Source organism: Dendrobates tinctorius, unplaced genomic scaffold (genome assembly GCF_039654945.1).
Source record: "Dendrobates tinctorius isolate UK_male_01 unplaced genomic scaffold, ASM3965494v1 ptg000084l, whole genome shotgun sequence".
Lineage (NCBI taxonomy): Eukaryota > Metazoa > Chordata > Amphibia > Anura > Dendrobatidae > Dendrobates > Dendrobates tinctorius.
In genome coordinates, this window is record NW_027361752.1 from 19,592,807 (window position 1) to 19,614,601 (window position 21,795).

The 21,795-nt window shown below is 43.5% G+C and overlaps 1 protein-coding gene across 10 annotated transcripts in view; it reads right to left on the reverse strand.

The window, feature by feature from the left end:
* The window catches only part of ROBO2 (roundabout guidance receptor 2), a 582,091-nt gene extending 561,499 nt beyond the window's left edge, over positions 1-20,592 (reverse strand). For 2 of the 10 annotated variants that reach the window (XM_073584463.1, XM_073584459.1), the window contains exon 1: positions 19,727-20,586. In XM_073584463.1, the coding sequence (XP_073440564.1) occupies positions 19,727-19,778 (52 nt within the window). In that variant the 5' untranslated portion in view covers positions 19,779-20,586. Of the gene's footprint in view, positions 1-19,726 lie in introns of all 10 variants that reach the window. The other 8 variants (XM_073584458.1, XM_073584457.1, XM_073584464.1 and 5 more) reach the window with 7 other exon arrangements.
* Between the last annotated feature and the right edge of the window lie 1,203 nt (positions 20,593-21,795).

The window sequence follows — 21,795 nt, forward strand, 5'->3', positions numbered from 1 at the left end:
AGGCAACCGCCCCCTCCATGTATTGGTAGGCTGTGAGCAGTTGTTTTATCAGTATTTTTGCACCTGTGTTACCATCTTAACTATATGGGTCCACTGCATCCTGCTCTTTTGCTGTTTTCTATTATTGGAGGACTTTTAAGTCCTCTTTCTGTGCTATTTCAGTGGAAGGTGTATGTCCCAGAGCATTTCAGAAATGAAACATCATGCCGACAGTAAAATATGGTGGTGGTAGTGTGATTGTCTGGGGCTGTTTACTGCTCCAGGACCTGGAAGATTTGCTGTGGTAAATGATACCATGAATTCTGCTGTCTGCCAAAAAATCCTGAAGGAGAATGTCCGGCCATCTGTTCATGACCTCAAGCTGAAGCGCACGTGGGTTATGCAGCACGACAATGATCCAAAGCACACCAGCAAGTTTATATCTGAAAGGCTTAAGAAAACAAAATTAAGACTTCAGAGTGGCCTGGTCAAAGTCCTGACCTTAATCTGATTGAGATGCTGTGGCATGACCTTAAAAAGGCAGTTCCTGCTCGGACACCCTCCAATGTGGCTGAATTACAACAATTCTGCAAAGATTGGTGGGCCAAAGTTACTCCAGTGTGTTGTAAAAGACTCATTGCCAGTTATTGCAAACTCTTGATTGCAGTTGTTGCTGCTATGGGTGGCCCAACCAGTTATTAGGTTTAGGGAGCAATCACTTTTTCACACAGGGCCTTGTAGGTTTGGATTTCTTTTTTTCCTTAATAATAAACACCTTCAGTTAAAAACTGCATTTTGTGATTACTTGTGTTATCTTTGTCTAATGCTTAATTTTGTTTGATGATCTGAAACATTTGAGTGTGATAAACATGCAAAAGAATAGGAAATCAGGAAGGAGGCAAACACTTTCTCACAGTAAATACAGTATGCAATATTTTAGGCTATCCATTTTCTAAACCTCTATCTCGCAGCCCTTTTGGATAAGTGTCCCTATCCAGAGGCCCGTGTTTCTCTGTATAGATGATACATTCACTATTGATAGAATAATAGGAATACTTTATCATACTACTTATAATGCTTATAGATATGACGCTACGGCCACTTTTATTACTAATAATACGGCATTACTACAGCTACTAAAAAGAAAGAAAAAATAAGTAATAGTATTAATACATCAATTACGAATCTAGGAACTAAAAGTAACATTACCGATACAGATAATAACAATACCGCTACTACAATCACAATGTGCAAGTACAATGTTCGCTCGCCTACGTTCTTCCAGCCTTCTCCCTTTCTCCGCACCCTACTAGCAGTGAATCCCCACAGCTTCCATAACTCCTTCCTTGCTGCAGATGTCCATGCAACACAATGAAGAAGAAAACTGCTAAAACACTGCTGTCCGGTCTATTGAATGAGCCGTATGGCGGAAACCTTTCGATCATTGCTAATCACATCATAAACTGTTGCATCGCACTCAGATGCAAACGAACATGTGTCTGCCATTGTCCGTCCCCAAATTTCCGTCTGTTTTCCCTTGCAAAAGACGACATGGCATCTTTTTTTTTTTTTGTCCAGAAGGTAGCAGTTGCTAGGAGAGGAGCGATGGATGGTTTGCATCCCTTTTGACTGATGAGAGTAATGAGTGTATTGAGTTAGAAAGGGAGACACGGCAGAGTGGGCCATGAATTACAAGTTGAACCCTCTTCACATTTCTTCCATCAAACACTTTTGTTGTCGGGTGTCTGTTCAGTGGGGGCGCTCCCCTCCCCTCCGCCACCACCCCACTTTAATGCCTCAATAAAACCTTGTAGCGCTAAGAGACCACTCAGCGAGACAATACCTGTAGTTGGGGGGAACTTTGCAGCCAAGAGCAATTTCGTGAATAGCATCAGTCAACGGATAAAAAAAACAAAAAATGAATGATTAATCATGTCTGCTCTGCCCGTTAGGGAAACGGCCCAAAATTCAGCTTTTGGGCAAAGAAAGTTTCAAAGCCTCAGTCTGGTGTTTTGTTTTGCCCTGTTTACCAAGTCAATTCATTTGTTTCATGCTTGAATTCTGCATGAAGTTACTTTGTGGCCGCGGCTGTTTGTCTTTCTGTTCGTTTCCTAGCGACATTTTCAATGTAGCCGCCACATACAGTATCGCTAATGACAAGTTTACGCACGAGACATACAGTAGATATGTAATAGATGTATGCAAAGGATACTGCAATATTTCCTATCATAGGAACCGTCAATAGAAAAGGTTCTAATACGGATGATGGTACGATATCTGCAGTTTTTTTTTTAAAGAGATTGACCACTTTTTTTAAACCCCATTTCCATATCAAAGGCCATTGAGAGTTCTTTTGCGTATATTAAGCAGTAAAAACATTGTTACAACTGGTTTAATTCAATCTTTTTCGTCTGCAGCTTGCATGCATTACAATACACCGCAAACTGCTGGATTCCACTTAGTTTCTATCGCGCTTCTTGTATCCAGCCCCCTCTTTCCTTTCACGAACATCCATCTAAACTATATAGGGATTCAATTTGATTTTTATGACGATTGGACTGAGTGTTCTGGAAAGAGAAGAAATTGGATGAAAACTGAGCCAAACAAACGGGTCCTTGAGACTGAATAGAATCGAGCAGCTTGCAGGGTATGGGAATACATGCAAGCAATAGAAAAAAAACACATTTTTGGAGTCAAAAACAGTTGCAAACATGTTTTATATCACATTATACATACTATAATGGCTTGTGAAGTTGTCTGTAGGCTTTAAGCTCAATTTTCGGCCACTTTGATGCATCAGTTTATTTCTTTAGTATTTGTAAACCAAAAGTAAGAATAAAACCAATAGAGAAAATCATCTATGGATACATGTTTATCTCATCCATGGTTCGGTCCTAACTCCTGGGATTTTGTCTTATAAATCCTGACCAAAATACTAGTGAGGAAAGTTGGCCTTGGCCGGGTTTAGATGGTCATCCTAAAACTCGGGTCAGTCACATCCGCAAATTGCAGACATGACTGGCTCCTTGTGCAGCTCTTCGTGATCGTCCGATAGGCAGACTAGTGCATACGTCATATTTTTTCTACACAGACCATTGGTCCATGCGGAAAATCAGTCATGTACACTGGCACACTGGATATAATGGGCCTGAGTACAGTCCGCGGTGCACACTGTCCGCACAATTATGTATAATAAGCTCATCTGAATGATCCGTTATGTTTATCAAAGGGTGTATAGCTGCTGAGAACTTCAGCGATCACCTTTACAGGGAATCTGTCAGCTGTTTTTTGTTATGTAATCTGAGAGAAGCATGATGTAGGGGCAGAGACCCTGATTCCAGCAATGTATAACTTACTAGGTAGTGATTTGATGTTTCAATAAAATCAGTGTTTTATCAGCAGGAGATTATCACTACAGGACTAGGTGTCTCACGCCTACTGGATCAACCACACCCCCAGCACTGATTGGCAGCTTCCTGTGTACCATGTATATTGACAGAATGCTGCTAATCAGTGGTGTGGACTGATTTATACATGGCTCAGCATTCTGAGGTTTGCTAAATCTCCAGCAGAGGAAACTGTGACTCTAGCACAGCTGCTACACCCAGTAAACTAAGTGATACATCTCTGGAATCAGGGTCTCTGTCCCTACATCAAACTGCTATCAGATTACATAGCAAAAACCTGGTGACAGATTCCTTTTAATCTTTGAAGAAATTAAGCAACATGTTCTATTTCCTTGCTTTTTTATAACAGGGGAAAAGCGACGCTACATAGCACACTCTGAAATCAATGGTTGTCCAGGCAATGTCCGGTCCTCCATAGAGGGGTGGGAGACGTTATCTTTACATGCACGCTTTACATGGATGCCCACATTGCTCCCTATACATACGAGAGAGATCTGAGTAAAGACTAACTGCAGGAAGGAAACTTTACAGTTTCTGTACTTCCCATTAATTGGAACATTTGCTCTGTGAACCGACAGGGAAGAATTTCTGTACATTTCGGAGATGCTCCAGAGTGGAATGAGATGAAGATTCAAGTGTTCTACAGTTTGGAACTCAATGATATCGTTTTCTTGTAGCTTTTCTCATCTATGACCACAATATCAGAAAGGGAAAGTTACGGAAGTATATCCTGATATTCCAGACAAAGCACTTCTGGCAATAGAGAAGGGTCATTCCGGACACCATAAATAGTCCGTATTATCTGGCGTTCCCCAGCACAGAGATTCTAGGGCAATTACTGGGAAATACTTGCTACAAGTGTAATCCTAATGATCTGTCAAGGAACATTTGTAATAGCAAACAGCGTGTCCCGGCCATGAGCATACATATACAATAGCGGGTTCAGGGCACAGTCGGGGCGGCACAGAGCTCAATGCTTGCGCACATACTGCAGAAGATGCAACCAAAAATAATCCTCCTTTTCATCCGTAATAAGTTCATTTAGGATCAGAAGAATCGTCCCGGAATTTTCTAATTGCTTCATGTGGGATCGTTTCCATGTAAATCTTTCCATTTCCTTTGATCGTTGCGTCATCTTAACCGGACAGAAAAACCACATGGACAAACGCACAATGTGCGGGCGTCTGCATTTCATATGTAATATGTCGCGGAAAAGAGGCCAGGACTGCACATTCTACCAGACAGCTATGGATAGGCATCGATCGGCCATTATGTATCTGGCAGGTCATAGGCTGACATCGGTGCATGTGCCAGAGGGGGTTACAATCTAATGGAACAGATGTAACACAAATATTTACAAATATGGAGGAACATGCAAAGTCCAGGAACAGACCTCAGCGCCTAGCCACCATAGTGCTCATCCTAAACACGCGCTAGTTGTGACGACTTCTCTTTCTAGTTGTGGCTACATACGAATTCTGGGCGGAAAAAAAATCTATGATTGCACCCAAAGCACTGATGCAATGATTACATGAGCCCATTCTCATGTGAATACCTGCTATATATAGCTGCAGGGAGGTGGAAACACCACAGTTCTACAATGGACGGGAAGCCGGCTCTTCTGATATGATATTTTATAAAATATCTTGATTGTAATGACTTGAGGCTTGTACAGATGCCGTATTTGTGGCCCGAGTGCGATCCGACAAAACATCAGATCACGCTTAGATTAACGATATTCTATAGGGAAGCGCTCGTCAGGCTTCTGTCCAAGTAAAAAGTGGCTGCATGCCCCAGTTTGATCACACTCGGTCAGGTAAGTCAATGAGTCTGTGGAAACCATTGGGGCTGCACTCAGATGGCTTCTGAGTGCAGTCCGATTTCCACGGACTGAGAGAATGGAGGAGAATTTTTTTTCCATCATTCCTGAGAATCAGATCCGACTATGATCGCACTCCGATTTGCACAATCGGCCTGATTCTTTTGGATGAGAGAATACATGGTTGTCTGCACCTGCTTTTTGAAAGTACAGTTCCCATTTAATCTATAAAAGACCAATTTCAGGATTTGTTTTCTGATGATGGAGGAAGCCCCGGCAATAGGAATGTACGTGGCCCAAAAGTTTCCAGTGGCTTACGGGCAGACAGCAAGTAACCGTTTACAGTTCGGAAAGAGAAAACATAAACAGAAGAAGTTTACAATACGCAAGAGTTTAATAAATGACTCTCATTGTGCTGCGCTGCAGACAGCACCAGCAAGGCACGAGTTAACGGCGTCTTCCACATGACTTGCTATCACTATGGCTTTTCTTTACGTGGTACAGTGAGGTCTTTCATGCCAAGCTCGGTAGTAGCCACGGGGGAGCCTGATGTTTACGCATTAGCAGCACCTGATGCACAGGGAATTTACTAGTGAAAAACCTGCTTGGCAGGGAAGAGTAACAGGTACCCCGGGCCCATAAACAGGGAGACGAACCGCACTGAAAGGTCGCAGCCCATATACACATCTTCATTCTCAGCATGTGCAAACATCCCAAGGTTTGTTCATATGGATTTGTATTGTGTGCAGGAAGATTTTATCAACAAGGTCAAATACAGGATGATTATTCTCCAGCAAAACAATGCAAACAAGACAAGGCGAGCGAGCAGGTGAAACGCCCCAAAGAGAAATACAGAGCGCAGGGCGCACCTGCTGCTACAGTAAGTGTGCATGGCATTAGCGGGGGCGTTCAGCCTATAAGCCGCTTTCTGATGAATAACTATCCCAACTATCATCCTTAGGGCAGGTGCTCATCGCCGTATTTGTGGTCCAAGTGCAATCCGACAAAACATCAGATCTTACACTGACCAATGTTAGTTCATGGGGCCATGAGCCTGTCCAAGGAAAAAATCATTGCGTGCCCGTGTTTGATCCCATATTCAGATCGCATTTAACCATGCAAGTCAATGACTGCACGGAAAACATCAGACTGCACAATGGAGAAGATGGAGACATTTTTTTCTCCATCTTCTCATCCGAGAGAATCGGTGTACACTCTGACCACACTCTGATCACACTCTGATCACACACTGATCACACTCTGATCACACTCTGATCACACTCTGATCACACACTGACCACACTCTGGCCATACTCTGATCACACTCTGACCACACACTCTGATCACACTCTGACCACACACTCTGATCACACTCTGATCACACACTGATCACACTCTGACCACACACTCTGATCACACTCTGATCACACTCTGATCACACTCTGATCACACTCTGATCACACTCTGATCACACTCTGATCATACTCTGATAACACTCTGATAACACGCTGATCACACACTGATCACACTCTGATCACTCACTGATCCCACACTGATCACACACTGACCTCACACTCTGATCACTCACTGATCACACACTGATCACACTCTGACCACACACTCTGATCACACTCTGATCACACTCTGATCACACTCTGACCACACACTCTGATCACACTCTGATCACACTCTGATAACACTCTGATCCCACGCTGATCACACTCTGATCCCACGCTGATCACACTCTGATCACACTCTGATCACACTCTGATCACACTCTGATCACACTCTGATCCCACGCTGATCACACTCTGATCACACTCTGATCACACTCTGATCACTCACTGATCCCACACTGATCACACTCTGATCACACTCTGATCACACTCTGATCATACACTGATCACACTCTGATCACACTCTGATCACTCACTGATCCCACACTGATCACACTCTGACCACACACTGATCACACTCTGATCACATTCAGATCACACACAGGGATCATCCTTATTCTCATCTGTACATGGAAACATGAGAAGCAATGGAATTAAACTGAAAGGGTGAAGATACAGATAACAAAAAACTTTTTGACAGTGAGGGTGATCAGTGAGTGGAACAGGCTGCCACAAGAGGTGGTGAGTTCTCCTTCAATGAAGGACTTAAAAAAAAAAAAGGCTGGACAGACATCTGTCTGAGATGGTTTAGTGAATCCTGCATTGAGCAGGGGGTTTGTAACTATATATGAATAACTAGGTGTAGTTCAGTTTTGAGGAGCCTGAAACGTGTTAATTAAAGCTAATTGAAATATTACGATACATGCAACTACTCCTTTTTCACAGCAACGCAGTGAACCAAGACATCTATCTTCTACTTCTCCTCAATCTACATACAGAAAAAGATCCTCGTCTCTCCGCAGACGTGAGTGCAGCAGCTGAATAATTTACGCGCATTTATTGGAGCTGTGACATACACAACCCAATCAGGTGAGCAACCCCCTCACACCCTGATTTCACTTTTAAAACATGTTATTACCCTATGGGCGCTTGTCTCCCTTTTTCTTTCCTAAATGTTTGATAGGTGGCGCTGTTGGTTGACTGTTTTATGTAAATCCAATAAGATTTAATGGAGACAGTCATAGACACAACTACATTGAACTATTCCTGGCTGCTTGTCCTATTGGCTTACACTGTAAAGGGGTTTCGAGTAGGGATCAGCAGACGGGTTCGGGTTCCGGTACCCAACCCGAATATTATGGCAAAGTTCGGTTCGAGTACCAGAACTCTGCCCAAACCTGAACCAGAACCTGAATCCCATTGAAAAGAATGGCGACCAGAACTCTCTCTCAGCAATGGAGTTCAGGGAGAAGTTTGGCGTTTAGCATCGGACACCAACTATCCAGTACGAATCCCGAACTTTTAAGTTTGAGTTTGCTCATCTCTGGTTTCGAGCTTCATCTCTATGGTATGGTGGTCACATTGTTCTCATGCTGTCCCGGGACTGTGGGCTCAACTCTTCGAAAACCCATCACATGCATGTTCTTTCCATATTGTCTATATTCTCTCGCCCTCTTCAGATTTCTACCGGTAAATTTACTGACTTCCCATTAAACTGGCCTTATGATGTATGAGTGATTGCATGCGTGCCCGCTGGGGCCACGACTAATCTGAGCCCATATATACCGGGTAGAACTCCGAGGAATATGGTGACCCGCTAAAAAAAACAAAACTTGACTATTTTGTGTTATCAGTGATTTTGGATGCCCGGCATGAATGCTGCCCCCCCAGTGATCGCAGGCCTCGTCTTCCATTCCCGGTGACGTGTGTGTGTGTGTGTGTGTGTGTGAAATGACACATTTTCTCCTCATTATTGTCTCTCGGAGAAGTCTTTTATGTCGCAGCCTCTCTTCCTACGCGGCATACTTACTGATAGATCTCTGTTCAGCGGCGCATTTATTTTACCATTATCCGTTTTCATCAAATTTCTCTACTTTAGAGGTGACCTCAAGGTTGAATATGTGACGGCGCCGCCGTTGAGAGAACGCGCCAGACTTTGACAATAAAACCCGCGCAATATCAGAAAGAAAATCACTCTGAAAAAAAAAAAATTATGAAAACTATCCATATTTTCGTAAGATTACAGTAATGGCCGTGATAAGAAGATAATGCCACAATAGGTCTGAAGATGTAAGAATTCATGCTTATCTTCACAAGTGATCGCTCTCTATTATCTACTACAGACATAACAGGGTGATCCAGAATGAGACAAGCATGGATGTGTTCTTCCAAAAACAGCACCACCCCTGTCTACAGGTTGTGTATAGTATTCCATAGAGCTGCAGTACCAGACACATCCTGTAATCAAGTGTGGTGCTATTGAGTGAGCGAGCAGCCATGTCTTCTTTAGTCTAAAACTCTTTTTTAAAGCTGTGTCCTGTATTCATATCATTGGCGCCTATATTATGTCAGTGAATATTTCTAAAGAATCTGTCAGCAGCATGAAGTAGGAGCAGAGATCCCGATTGCAGCGATGCATCACTTAGTTTACTGGGTCCAGCAGTTGTGGCACAATCACAGTTTTCTCTGCTACAGATCTAGCAGTGCTCGGAATGCTGAGCCGTGTATAACCCCGCCCACCGCACTGTTTGGCTGCTTTCTGTGTGCACCATATAGAGACAATAAGCTGCTAATCAGTGCTGAGGGCGTGGCTGGACCAGAAAGCATGAGACAACTAGTCCTGTAGTGATAATCTCCTGCTCATAAAATACTGATTGTACGGAAACAGCATTCGAGCAAGTGGCACTTCACTGGAATCAGGGTCTCTGCCCCTACATCACGCTGCTCTCAGACTGCACAGCAAGGACCCGCTGACAGATTCCCTTTAAAGGAGATTTTACATAATAGTATCGCATAACATTTTAATTGAGAATTAAGACAATTTCCAATATTCAACTTGTCTTTTTTTTTTCACCTTATCTTTCTTACTCAGGGGTGGGACTTCCTGTCATGTGACTTCCACTCATTAGAGACATTTAATAGAGTGGAAATCACATGGAGTACATGGCATTTTAATTTTACATCAACGTGTTTCCACACCAGACTGGCGCATTTTTCAAGGTAATTTTTTTTTTTTTTACCACGAAATAGGTTTCAGTTTGGTGCCACAACGCTTTGGTGTAATAAAAACCTTTTTATATATATTATATATTCTTAGCTGCCAGAAGGGGAAGGAGACTGATTCCATCCAGCAACCAAGATTTGTTGCAGCACCATGAAGGACAATTGGAAGTAATTGTGATGAAAAGAGTATTTTATACAGAGTTTTGGTATGAAAATGATTTTAATAAAATAATCCCTTTAAAGTGGATATTTAACCCCATAACTGACCTTCCAAGGATGTCCTTAATCTGTGAGGCGCCCCCTAGCAGTGCTCCCATGCAACAGCCATTCAACACCACAGTTGCAGCAGGTCTGATTCACCGGATCTTGGCCAGCGAATACTGCCCCCTCCTGTTGTCATTAGTTTTAAGCTTTTTCATGTTTTATTTTATTTTTATTTATTTTTTTTACAAAGGATGAATTTTAGGTTCCAGATGATGTTCTTTATTCCGGCCCAACAGACTTTGGGTTTATCACAGTTATCAAACTCCCAAATCGCCTTCCCTCCATAACCGACACAATAGCTTGCTTCCATTTGCCATTAATGACATTTTCCTTGCCTGACCCCATAAATTAGGCAACCAACAGATCAGGACATGAGCACAGCGGTGCCACGCTGCCACCAGTTTAACCCTGCTAAACTAAGCGCCCGGCTCACTCCTGGCTACTGTCCAAATCTCCGGCACGCTCTTAAGACCCGCTAAAGAAATATTTCTCCATAAGGCCCCAATCTCCGGAACAGAATGCAAGTAAAATGCAGCAATAAAGCCCAGGCCCTAATTGTTTATTCTATGGGGTTGCATCAATCAGGAACGTGGCACCGAGCCATAGCGAGAAATTGGGCTATCTGGGAATAATGCATCTCCATGCTGGAGGAAGATAGCGGCTCCCTGGTATGCGCTCGGTCTCATTTACATACCAGGCAAAGTAATGTGGCAACGTCTTCGGGATGTTTCCTTATTCCCATCCCATACCCCACAACAATAGACAGACGCACGGCGCGGCTAAGTGCAGGCTGGGCAGACAGACACACACAGACCGTGGGGGACATTAAACATTCAGAGGCCTTCCAAGTTCCAACAGCTTAGCGAGAATGAGCAATACGGATCATTAATGCCACCGCCCGCCCTAACAGGAAGGCAGCCGCCTTTGTGTAACTTATTGGCCATTAGCATGACTAACAGAAAAGCAGGTGACAGGTGTCAGGATGGCAGATCTGTGACAGCCGCACAGCGCCTCCATGACAGATAAATGCATCTAGCGCACGCGCGTCAGGGGATTAATGTACGTGCGTCAGGGGATTAATGTACGTGCGTCATGGGATTATTAGGATACAATTACAAAAATTATGAAAAAATAAATCACTAATATTTCCAAATGTAGCAGAGCCTAAATTTGTCATTTTCTTTAGCCATAAATACTGTATGTCATGTTTACCTGGTATAAATGCCCCTGTTCCCCTGATTTCTGCATTTTTTTTGTTCCTGCGCCTCTCCTTTCCTGAGATATGACCTCTTTCTTGTATATAAATATAGAAATTATTTTTTTTTGCCAACTGGGCGTTGCCCTCAGGAAGATTCTCATAGAGAATAGGGGGCCACGCCTACTTGGCTTTAAAAAAAAAAAAGACTAGATTTACATATAGGGAAGAGGGGTCTATATCTCAGGAATGGAGAGAAGCAGGGGCAAAAAAAAATGCAGGATTAAGGAAAAAAGCGACATTTATTCCAAGTAAAAAATCAATAAAATATTAATCATCATTAATATAATAATATATAGTAATAAATATTAATATACTAATAATAAATAATATATTAAAGGGTTTTTGCTGCTTCAGCTTAGAGGAGCATAATGTAGGAAAGGAGACCCTGAATTTAACGATGTATCAATTAGATTACTGGGTGCAGCAGTTGTGAAACAATCAGAGTTTAGATCTAGTACGTAGCAGAGCTGAGAAAGCTGACCCTGGACCAGGCTCTCTATGTACATTGTCTATACACAGTGAGCTGCTTTTCACAGCAGGGGGCGTGGTCAGTCTAGCAGGCCTGTGAGCACCAGACCAGGTAAAGATAATCTCCTAGTGATAAAACCTCTATTATAAGTAAACAGCAGAATGATAAGTGACACATCCCTGAATTCAGTGTCTCATCCTCTATCTCCTGCTGTCTTCAGATTACATAGCAAACACCTCATGACAGATTCCCTCTAATGGCAAGTGACAAGTCCACTTTACGGACCCCACTGTAGGCTTACCAGCAGTCCTATGTCAAGCCCCAGGTTCTCTGCCAAATCCCACTGACACAAACCTCTCTTAGGTCTGCTATATCTGTTTCTTTGCAGCTTGCTCAGGGACTCTACTGATTTCACTGACTAAATTATAATGATGTAGCAGAGCTACGTCATCAGGTTGTACGTGATTTCTTTTAAGAAAATGTACAGATTTCTTCTGTTATAACAAACCATTGCTGGATCTGGAAGCTCAGCGCTGCTACATCTGTAGAAATAACAGTCCTATGTAAAATAACAGATTATTGCTCATATCCTTCTGGTGAATCTGACAAACCTAGCTCTGCTACACCAGTGCACTGGTGGTAAGTGTTTGTGCACAGCATTAAGAAATTATATAGCAGAGGGGGATAAGTCATTATGGTGAGCTAAAGTAATGTTGAATATTTCCAAGCAGTCCTATGTAAAATTCCAGATTTTAGGGGCACAAAGCCCAGCTAATGTAGCCCTGATACATCTGTGCATGGTGAACTTGCTCAGGGGAATCAGGAGTAACATCATAGTCCTGTGCTCTCTCCGGATGACACCAGAGCACTACCAGCTCTGCTACATCTGTATATTCGTATCTTGCTCAGGGACTGCGCTGATTGTGCACAGAGGTAACATCATGCAGTTCTTTGTAAAACTACAGATTCTTTGCTAGATCTGACAAATCCAGCTCTGCTACATCTGTGCACGGGGCGACGTCTTCTAATATTCTCTTTGATGCCTGGCCTATTTTCTTTTTTCTCCCACTTCGGACTAGTTGTTTGCTGGCTGTCACTCCGGAGCGAGGATAAATATTAATGAACATACTAAGTAGATCTATGTGTACTTGCGGAGCGCTGATCAATTATTAATATTAGTAATAAGCGCTGGCGGATGACAATGGGGCTTTTTCCATTTTGGGAAAACGCAGCAGAACAAAGCAATGGAAATAAAACGGAAAGATAGGAGATGATGAAATGATGTAGTTTCTGGTTGGGGCTCTGCCAGGTTACTGCGTCAGCTCTGCTTCATCATGGACTAATGAGCAGCAGGAGGTAGCAGAATATGGGATCCTGGGGTAAAGCAAGGCAGCAAGCTCTAATTGGAGGAATAGCTCGCTTCCTTTAGGTTTCGCACGACCATATGTGCGCTCATCGCTCAGGGAAACTTTTGCTTATAGTTCTTGCGTTAACTCGACCCGATTTGTTTTCTGTCCTGATGAAGGTTTGAAACATGATAGAAATCAATTACTTCCACCATTTTTTTTTCTTCTAAACTGTAGCTGCCAACAATCACTAAGTGCGAAAGGAACCATCGTGATTATCCGTCACAATGTCCCATAAACACAGATGTAGCAGAGCTGAACTTGTTATTAATCCATTGTAGCTACATCTAGAGATGAGAGGAACAAAATTCAAATTCGCCAAATTTTTCCCTAAAACGATTGGAGTCAAAGTAATTTGCTGTAAATTGCAATACTGGAAAGCTCCAAACTGCTCGGAAAATACATGTATGAGACTAAAGCTTCAGATTTGGGGGAGAGAAAGAGAGAAATTAGCTTCAATGTGATCTGTATAATCCCCTTATTATTATTATTTCCTCTTCCAGGCAGTGTAAAGTTATGATTTTTTTGTAATTTTCTTCCTTACATTATTTTGTTTCCTTATGTCCCAAGCACTATGCTGTTGAGCTTCTTAAGTGCCCAGTTCATGCTCCTTTAGAAGCTGCTTTGAACTGCTGCCCAGCAAAGATCCCGTATTTTCAGTCTCGGCACAGGATTTTTCCCTTCTGTATAAAGGGTGTAGATCAGATTGGGAAAGTTCCACACACAGACTACTTGTCTGTAGTACAGATGTTGCTGAGCAGCAGTTGAAAGCAGCTTCTCAAAGAGCATAAACTGGGCACCGAATCAGCACTGCAACAGTGTTTGGAGAGGAAAAATAAGGTAATGAAGAGTAAAATCAGAAGTGAGTTTCCACAGAATATCCCTCTCTACAGTATGTCATGGAACGTGTCACTGTGCCGAGGTATATGGGAGAAGATTATAGTAATATCGGCCTCTATTATGGCTCTGTACAAGTCAGCGATATCATGCTCATGTGTATGAGGCTTAAAGGAAGAAGCATAACTTAAAGGGGTATACCCGTCTCAGCCATTTATGTCTATAGGTAATGGCCTGGATTATAGGGTTTGTCTTTGTGACTTATACGTCAATAATGTCAGATTGTGAGGACGGCAGGTGATGGAATCCACCAATCAGCTGTTTTCAGCTCCAGAAGTGGCCGTAAAGAAATAGTGAGTTGAGCCGGAATAGCACAGCGCCGTTCACTGTGTAGTGGCCGTTCCTGGGTACTGCAGATCTGCTTCAGCTCAATTGCCTCATAGGTTTTCAACCTTAAGGAAAAATCCAGTTAGTGACTGATACTATCACAATCAGTGCAATATTTGACTACATCCATTTTTTTCCCTACTCTTTAGATATCCTGTACAATTTGTACAAAGATATTTGAATGAGGCCTGAAAGTTTCTCCAACCATGGCACATGGCGGGAGGTGAGATCTATTCATGTGGTCGCATCCATAACCCACAACAGGCATCCAAACGGTTAATCATCAGAAAGTGATCTCCTTGTGCCGTGCTTCCCCTATGCTGCACGATTCTGGACCAATGTGAGATGGCCACAACCTCTACAACATGCTGTAACATTAATGAATGTATATAATAGAAAGGAGACCCCGGAAAGCTCAATCCATCAGTGAGAGACTATCGATCCGCACAGTCATGAATAATATAATATACATTACACCTATTATCGCCTTCCATGGCCTAACAACATGGAGGAGCTCAATGTCTGGCAGATGTCTACAGGGCAGCTAAGGTAAAGCTGCCAGCAAAGGAGAAGGACACGTGATATGTGGGTGAGAACAGAGGGGGCGCTCTACCATTGCTTATTGAGGTCATAGGCTAGACCGTTCTGTACATCCGAAATGCAGGAATACTCGATACTGGCTGGGAACATTATGAGATGTCAAGTCAAGAAGTCGTGGCCCGAGTCTACGGCTGGGTTACGTGACTGGTTTCTCCACATCCAGGAGAAATATTCCAAATATTCTCATCAGAGTTTGAGCATCTGGTTTTCTCGAATGTGGAGAGAAAAAGGAAAAATTCTCCATTTTCTCCATTCTGTCAGTCCATCAAAGTCAGGCTCTTAGGCTTGCATTGCCGATTTGACACTTGAATCAAAATTTGATATATCTCCGGTTGTTTGTGCACAGCCCCATAGAGTATCATAGGTACAAGTCCTCTCCATGAAAACCAGACTGTGAGCCCCGATGGGGACAGAGATGATGATATCTTTAAAGCGCTGTGGACCTAATGGCGCTATATAAGTGAGTAAAATAAATAAATAATTATCCTGCTGAAATGGACCCTATGGAAGAAAATCACTGTACGATATCCTAGCTGTGTATTTCACCTGATACCCAGAGAAATCTCCTTTTAGCTGCGTTCACACATTGCAGTCAAGTTGCGTTTTTGTTTTTTTTACCAACAATTTATAAAAATCCATGCAAAAATTTCTGCAATTTAATCGCAACGTATAAATGTAGCCACAGCGGAAGCGATGTCCCCATGTTATACAGAGTAACCGCACTAACACGAGATGTAACAATGTTGCACTATAGATACATTGTTACTAGAGTTGAGCGAAACAGGTCGGTCAGATTCAAAAGTCGCCGACTTTCGCCAAAGTCGGGTTTCATGAAACGAGACCCAACCACAGTGTGAAGTTGGCCATGTGGTCGGCGACCCAAGCATCAAAGTCGGGTTTCGCCGAATGCTTGCATGTGACTTTTTTCAACCAATGAGAGAAGAGGAGCGTAGCGGGAGAGAGAGAAGAGAGAGAGATTTCGCCGCCTCTGGGGTTAAAATTCATGCCAGGTGTGTTTACTGTCCTCCACTCACTGCCGACTTTTCTCCCCATTGACTTGCATTGGGTTTCGTGATTCACGACTTTTCCCTATAGTCGGCCGATTTCGTTCGACTCAACATTTGAGAAAGTTGGGTTTCATGAAACCCGACTCGACCCAAAAAAAGGCAAAGTCGCTCATCTCTAATTGTTACATGTAATGGTAGTGTATAGCTACTTGGCATGTCAACATTGGATTCGATTATCAGCCTTCTAAAAACTAGTGTAGGGACCCCTGACAAAGCATCTGTGAAACGCCCGTCAGGTGTATTTAATGGTGGGGTGCCGTCACACTCCACTTCTACAGCATGGATTCAGTTTCTTCTTTTATGAAATTACTTTTTTATTATGTACCTAACTTTGTATTTCCAATCCATTATTCTTTTCTTTGTGTTACACTTTACATCTATTTCTTTGTATTTTTTGCTCGTTTTGTGATCTGTTCCACATAGTTAATTAACTCTTACTCATTCTTTGGTCCCGCATATTTTGTAGTGTTTAATTCTCCATCAGTCATGTGAAGTCTTTATTTTCCAGGATCCATACCATAGTTCTTCCTGGCCAACAGAAATGATCCTCCAAACTTCTAGGTTGGGACAAGACATCATGGCCCTGGTGCTCTATTGGGGTCTATCACTGTTGGGCACATTGACCACCCTTCATTCACAGCTCTGGCCATGCAGGCGTTGGAGCCCCCCACACACCCAAGGGGCCAGAGCTTACAGTTGTGATCATACAGAATGTGCCCCAGGCCCATTCTGACGCTGGAGTCAGGCTTGCTCCTACACAATAGCCTTAGTGAGGCGCCAGGTGTCAGCGGCCTCCAATCCGAACCAGGAATGTGACACAATGAACACAAAGACCTGTTTTTCCAATCGTGATCACATAAAAGTCTCACCTTCAAGTATTTGGAGAATGAATCCAGTGTTTACTTTTCTGAACTTGATAATTATAGTAGCAGGCTGGGGCTCCTCCTGACTCAGTGTGCCAGCATGCCTTCATCTCATCCAGGATCACCTGTAGCCAGAATCTCCTCTACACGCACCTGCCATACCCAGAACACACGGATGTGCCCAGCTTGTATGTATACATGTCATGGGCAGCACAAGGCTTCCACACCGACCTTACTGGAGATCATCATATGCTCATGTCACTGGTGACCTCCAAAAACTCATGGACACTAATTTGGCACCAGACCCAAAGTCATTCATGAGACCCCGTCTAGTCTTGGAAATGCCAACCACGTGGCCATAATGTGAGATTACCCATCTATTAATTGTATGGTTTATAGTACTGAGGCAGCAGTGTACATCAGCTGTATATCTCACATCCACCTATCATAGACGTCCTAGGAGAAATGGCTGAGAGCTGGAGACTACATCTAGGAATCCGGGAACCCACCGAACCCTGGATCTGTGCGCCATATGCTTTATGCATGATATCTATCATATAGCCATCTATCTATCGATCATCTATCATCTATCTATTATCTATCTAACCAATTATTTATTATCTACCTATCAATTATCTATCTATCATCTATCTATCTATTTATTACCTATCTATCTATTATCTATCTATCTGTCTCTCTATCTATTTATTATCTATCTATCTATCTATTATCTATCTATCTATTATCTATCTGTCTATCTATCTATTACCTATGTATCTATTATCTATCCATCTATCTATCTATCTATCTATCTATTATCTATCCATCTATCTATCTATCTATCTATCTATTATCTATCTATCTATCTATCTATCTATCTATCTATCTATCACCTGTCTATCTCCTATCTATCTATCTATCTATCTATCTATCTATCTATCTATCTATTATCCATCTATCTATCTATCTATCTATCTATCACCTGTCTATCTATCTCTTATCTATCTATCTATCTATTATCCATCTATCCATCTATCTCTCTGTCTATCATCTCTCTCTATGTAGCCCCTAATTTACCATGTAACTCATTGGTTCTGCATAATTACCGAGTCTATATCACATTTGCCTATATAAAGCCACAGAAAACAAATATTAGTATCATAACGACAATCTCAGCACTACTTTAGCTGACAAATTCAGCTCAGCTATATCTGGCAATTTAAATCCACCAAAACTTGCTATAGTTCATTCAATCCCACTACACTTAACACATCCAGCTCTGCTATGTCAATGGTCCAGCATTTGACAACTGCTATATGGGACAATCTCAAGCCTTGAACATCTGACACATCCAGCTCTGCTGCACCAGCACATGTATGTGTCCCTGACTCTCGCCCATCCCTGTGCAGTGGATGGGAGCATTCCAGCACAGAAGTCCATTCATCTGATTTCTATCTCTGACTTCTGTCATCACCAGTGAGATATCATTACCACCTCAGATACCCAGAATATTAGTGCAGTGGGTCTCAGCGCCAGCACAGGACCCCCTGACATGTATGGAGACCTCCCCTCTATATGACAAGTTCTAGAGAATGTGAAAACCTCTGGATCCCATCAGATCAGCTCAGTGCCATGGAATAAGCGGGGCTCTGCTGGATGGGGCTCCTGGAACCTGGTCCTTGATAAGCGGGCGGTATAGGAACAAAGGCCATAATACAGATGTGCAGTGGGGCCGCCTTATAGCGCTGCTCAGGCTTTTGTTCTTAAAGTGATTCTCACTGTAGGAGAAACCGAATATGATTTTCTTTCCAACTCAATCCACTTACTGAGCTTTCCCCCCTTCAGACATATTAGCACAGGCTGTCAGCGTGCAGGCAGGACTAGCTGACAGCTCCTTTATAGGGGACAGAACTATTTCCATATGTACTGATGGCTGCCAGTCTATATATTCACCTGCATTTCATCACCGAGTCATGTGCTGCTGCAGAACCTCTTGGTTATGAAAAAAAAAAGGAAACAAGCATTATAGGGCCATTAATAATAAAACCTGAACTCTGCAGGTTTGTGAATTTATCTAGTTTCTGCCATTTATTGATTTTTTTGTATTTATTTTTTAATTTAAAGAGGTCTGCAGCTGCTTCCTACCTCAAGATTTGTGCATTCTGATAGTTAATGAGGGTCTCTAGCAGCTCCATAAGTTCATTTGAGCATTAAAAAATCTATAGAACACGCGGGTAGGATATAATAATGATTTTATTTCTATAGCGCCAACATATTCCACAGCACCTTACATTTTAGTATATGTTTAATTAAAGTCATTTAAAGAGGTTCTGCAGCAGCTGCATGAACCAAATAGTGAAGGGTGGGTGTATTTACTCGCACACACAGCAGTATGCCTATATAAAGGACCAGGTACCCTGTGCCAACCCCAATGCCAGCCATTTCTGGACCATAGGTGACCTCCAGCTACCTAACCCTTAAGGTTATTATGACCAGCTATCCACACACCTTAGGTGAAATTGTTTTCCCCTCTTTGCCCATTAAACTTACTACCTGGCCCATCTTCCATCCTTAGTAGTCTGGATAAGGAAAGACAGGGTGCTTATTGGAAACATGTCCTCAGCCCAGAGCCACAAAGCAAGGTACCTGACTTATTCCAAGTCTCCTAATGCCATCCATGTGTGCTGCTGAGCAGCAGCCTCAAGAATGCACAGCACTTGCCAGAAACATAGAAAGAGATGCTCAACTTACCAAGAACCTGACCTAAGAATCCACACAGCAGGACTGGACCGAGAAGACCCATCTCTACATAGTAACAGACATCCAAATGAGAGAGTGAGCCCCAACTCCAGAGATAGAAGCCACCCAAGAAGCCTGGAGGGTCAGCACAAGCCACCCAAGAAACCTGGTGGGTCAGCACACCACCCAAGAAACCTGGTGGGTCAGCACACCACCCACGAATCCTGGAAGGTCAGCACAAACTTTAGTCTTCTTCCCTAGAAGAGATGTTCCTCAGTGAGACAAGCTGTCCATAGCTGCTCAGTACTTTCTGCTCCATCAGACCCCAAACCATGCTCTGCCGATATCCTAGGTGGTCATCTCTGGAGTCTTCTCCTTGCCACCAAGATAGATCACAAATAAAGATCCTTCTTGAGATAGAGAGCTAGAAAGTGGTCCAGAACTTGCCCTGCAGACGATCACATGGGCTTCTTGCTGTCAGAGGCTTCACCATGAGCGGGGCTGTGTGCTGTCCCCTCTTGGTCTGCGCATTGTGCTGGAGTCCTCGGGATGAAGGTGCGAGGTGGATGAGGATGAGGAGGAGGACGGCTCCACAGTGGAGATGTCATTCAGGAGCCACACGAGCAGAGACTGTGAGCCCAGCCCTCCTCTGTCACATCTCCAGAGAGCCAGCACCAGCCTCTGCTCACTCTGGGACCTGGCTCAGCTCTCCAGGCAAACACTTGGAGGAGAGAAGGAGGAGGAGAGTCCACAGGAGCCGAGACCTCACTGTGTGATGCTGAAGGAAAGAGGGGGTCGTGATATCCCAGTGATCTGCAGCGTCAGGATCCCACTCCTCCAGCCACACAGGAGCGTGCATCACCGTGTGGGATCATACAGCAGATAGACTGATGAGGAAGAGGAAGAGAGCAGCCAACAGCTCCACACCGGACACACAGTGTATCCACACAGCTCCACACCGGACACACAGTGTATCCACACAGGACACACAGTGTATCCACACAAGACAGTGTATCCACACAGCTCCACACAGGACACACAGTGTATCCACACAGCTCCACACAGGACACACAGTGTATCCACACAGCTCCACACAGGACACACAGTGTATCCACACAGCTCCACACAGGACACACAGTGTATCCACACAGCTCCATACAAGACACACAGTGTATCCACACAAGACAGTGTATCCACACAGCTCCACACAGGACACACAGTGTATCCACACAGCTCCACACAGGACGTACACTGAATCTACACAGCTCCACACAGGACACACAGTATATCCACACAGGACATACAGTGTATCCACACAGCCTCACACGGGACAGACAGTGTATCCACACAGGACAGTGTATCCACACAGCTCCACACAGGACACACCGTGTATCCACACAGCTAAACACAGGACACACAGTGTATCCATACAGGACATACAGTGTATACACACAGCTCCACAAAGGACAGTGTATCCACACAGCTCCACACAGGACATACAGTGTATCCACACAGCCCCACACAGGACAGTGTAGCCACACAGCTCCACACAGGAAACACAGTGTATCCACATAGCTCCACACAGGACAGTGTATCCACACTGCTCCACACAGGACATACAGTGTATCCACACAGCTCCACACAGGACACACAGTGTATCCACACAGCTCCACACCGGACACACAGTGTATCCACACAGCTCCACACAGGACACACCGTGTATCCACACAGCTCCACATAGGACACACCGTGTATCCACACAGGACATACAGTGTATCCACACAGGACACACAGTGTATCCATACAGCTCCACACAGGACGTACACTGAATCTACACAGCTCCACACAGGACACACAGTATATCCACACAGGACATACAGTGTATCCACACAGCCTCACACGGGACAGACAGTGTATCCACACAGGACAGTGTATCCACACAGCTCCACACAGGACACACCGTGTATCCACACAGCTCCACACAGGACACACAGTGTATCCATACAGGACATACAGTGTATACACACAGCTCCACAAAGGACAGTGTATCCACACAGCTCCACACAGGACACACAGTGTAT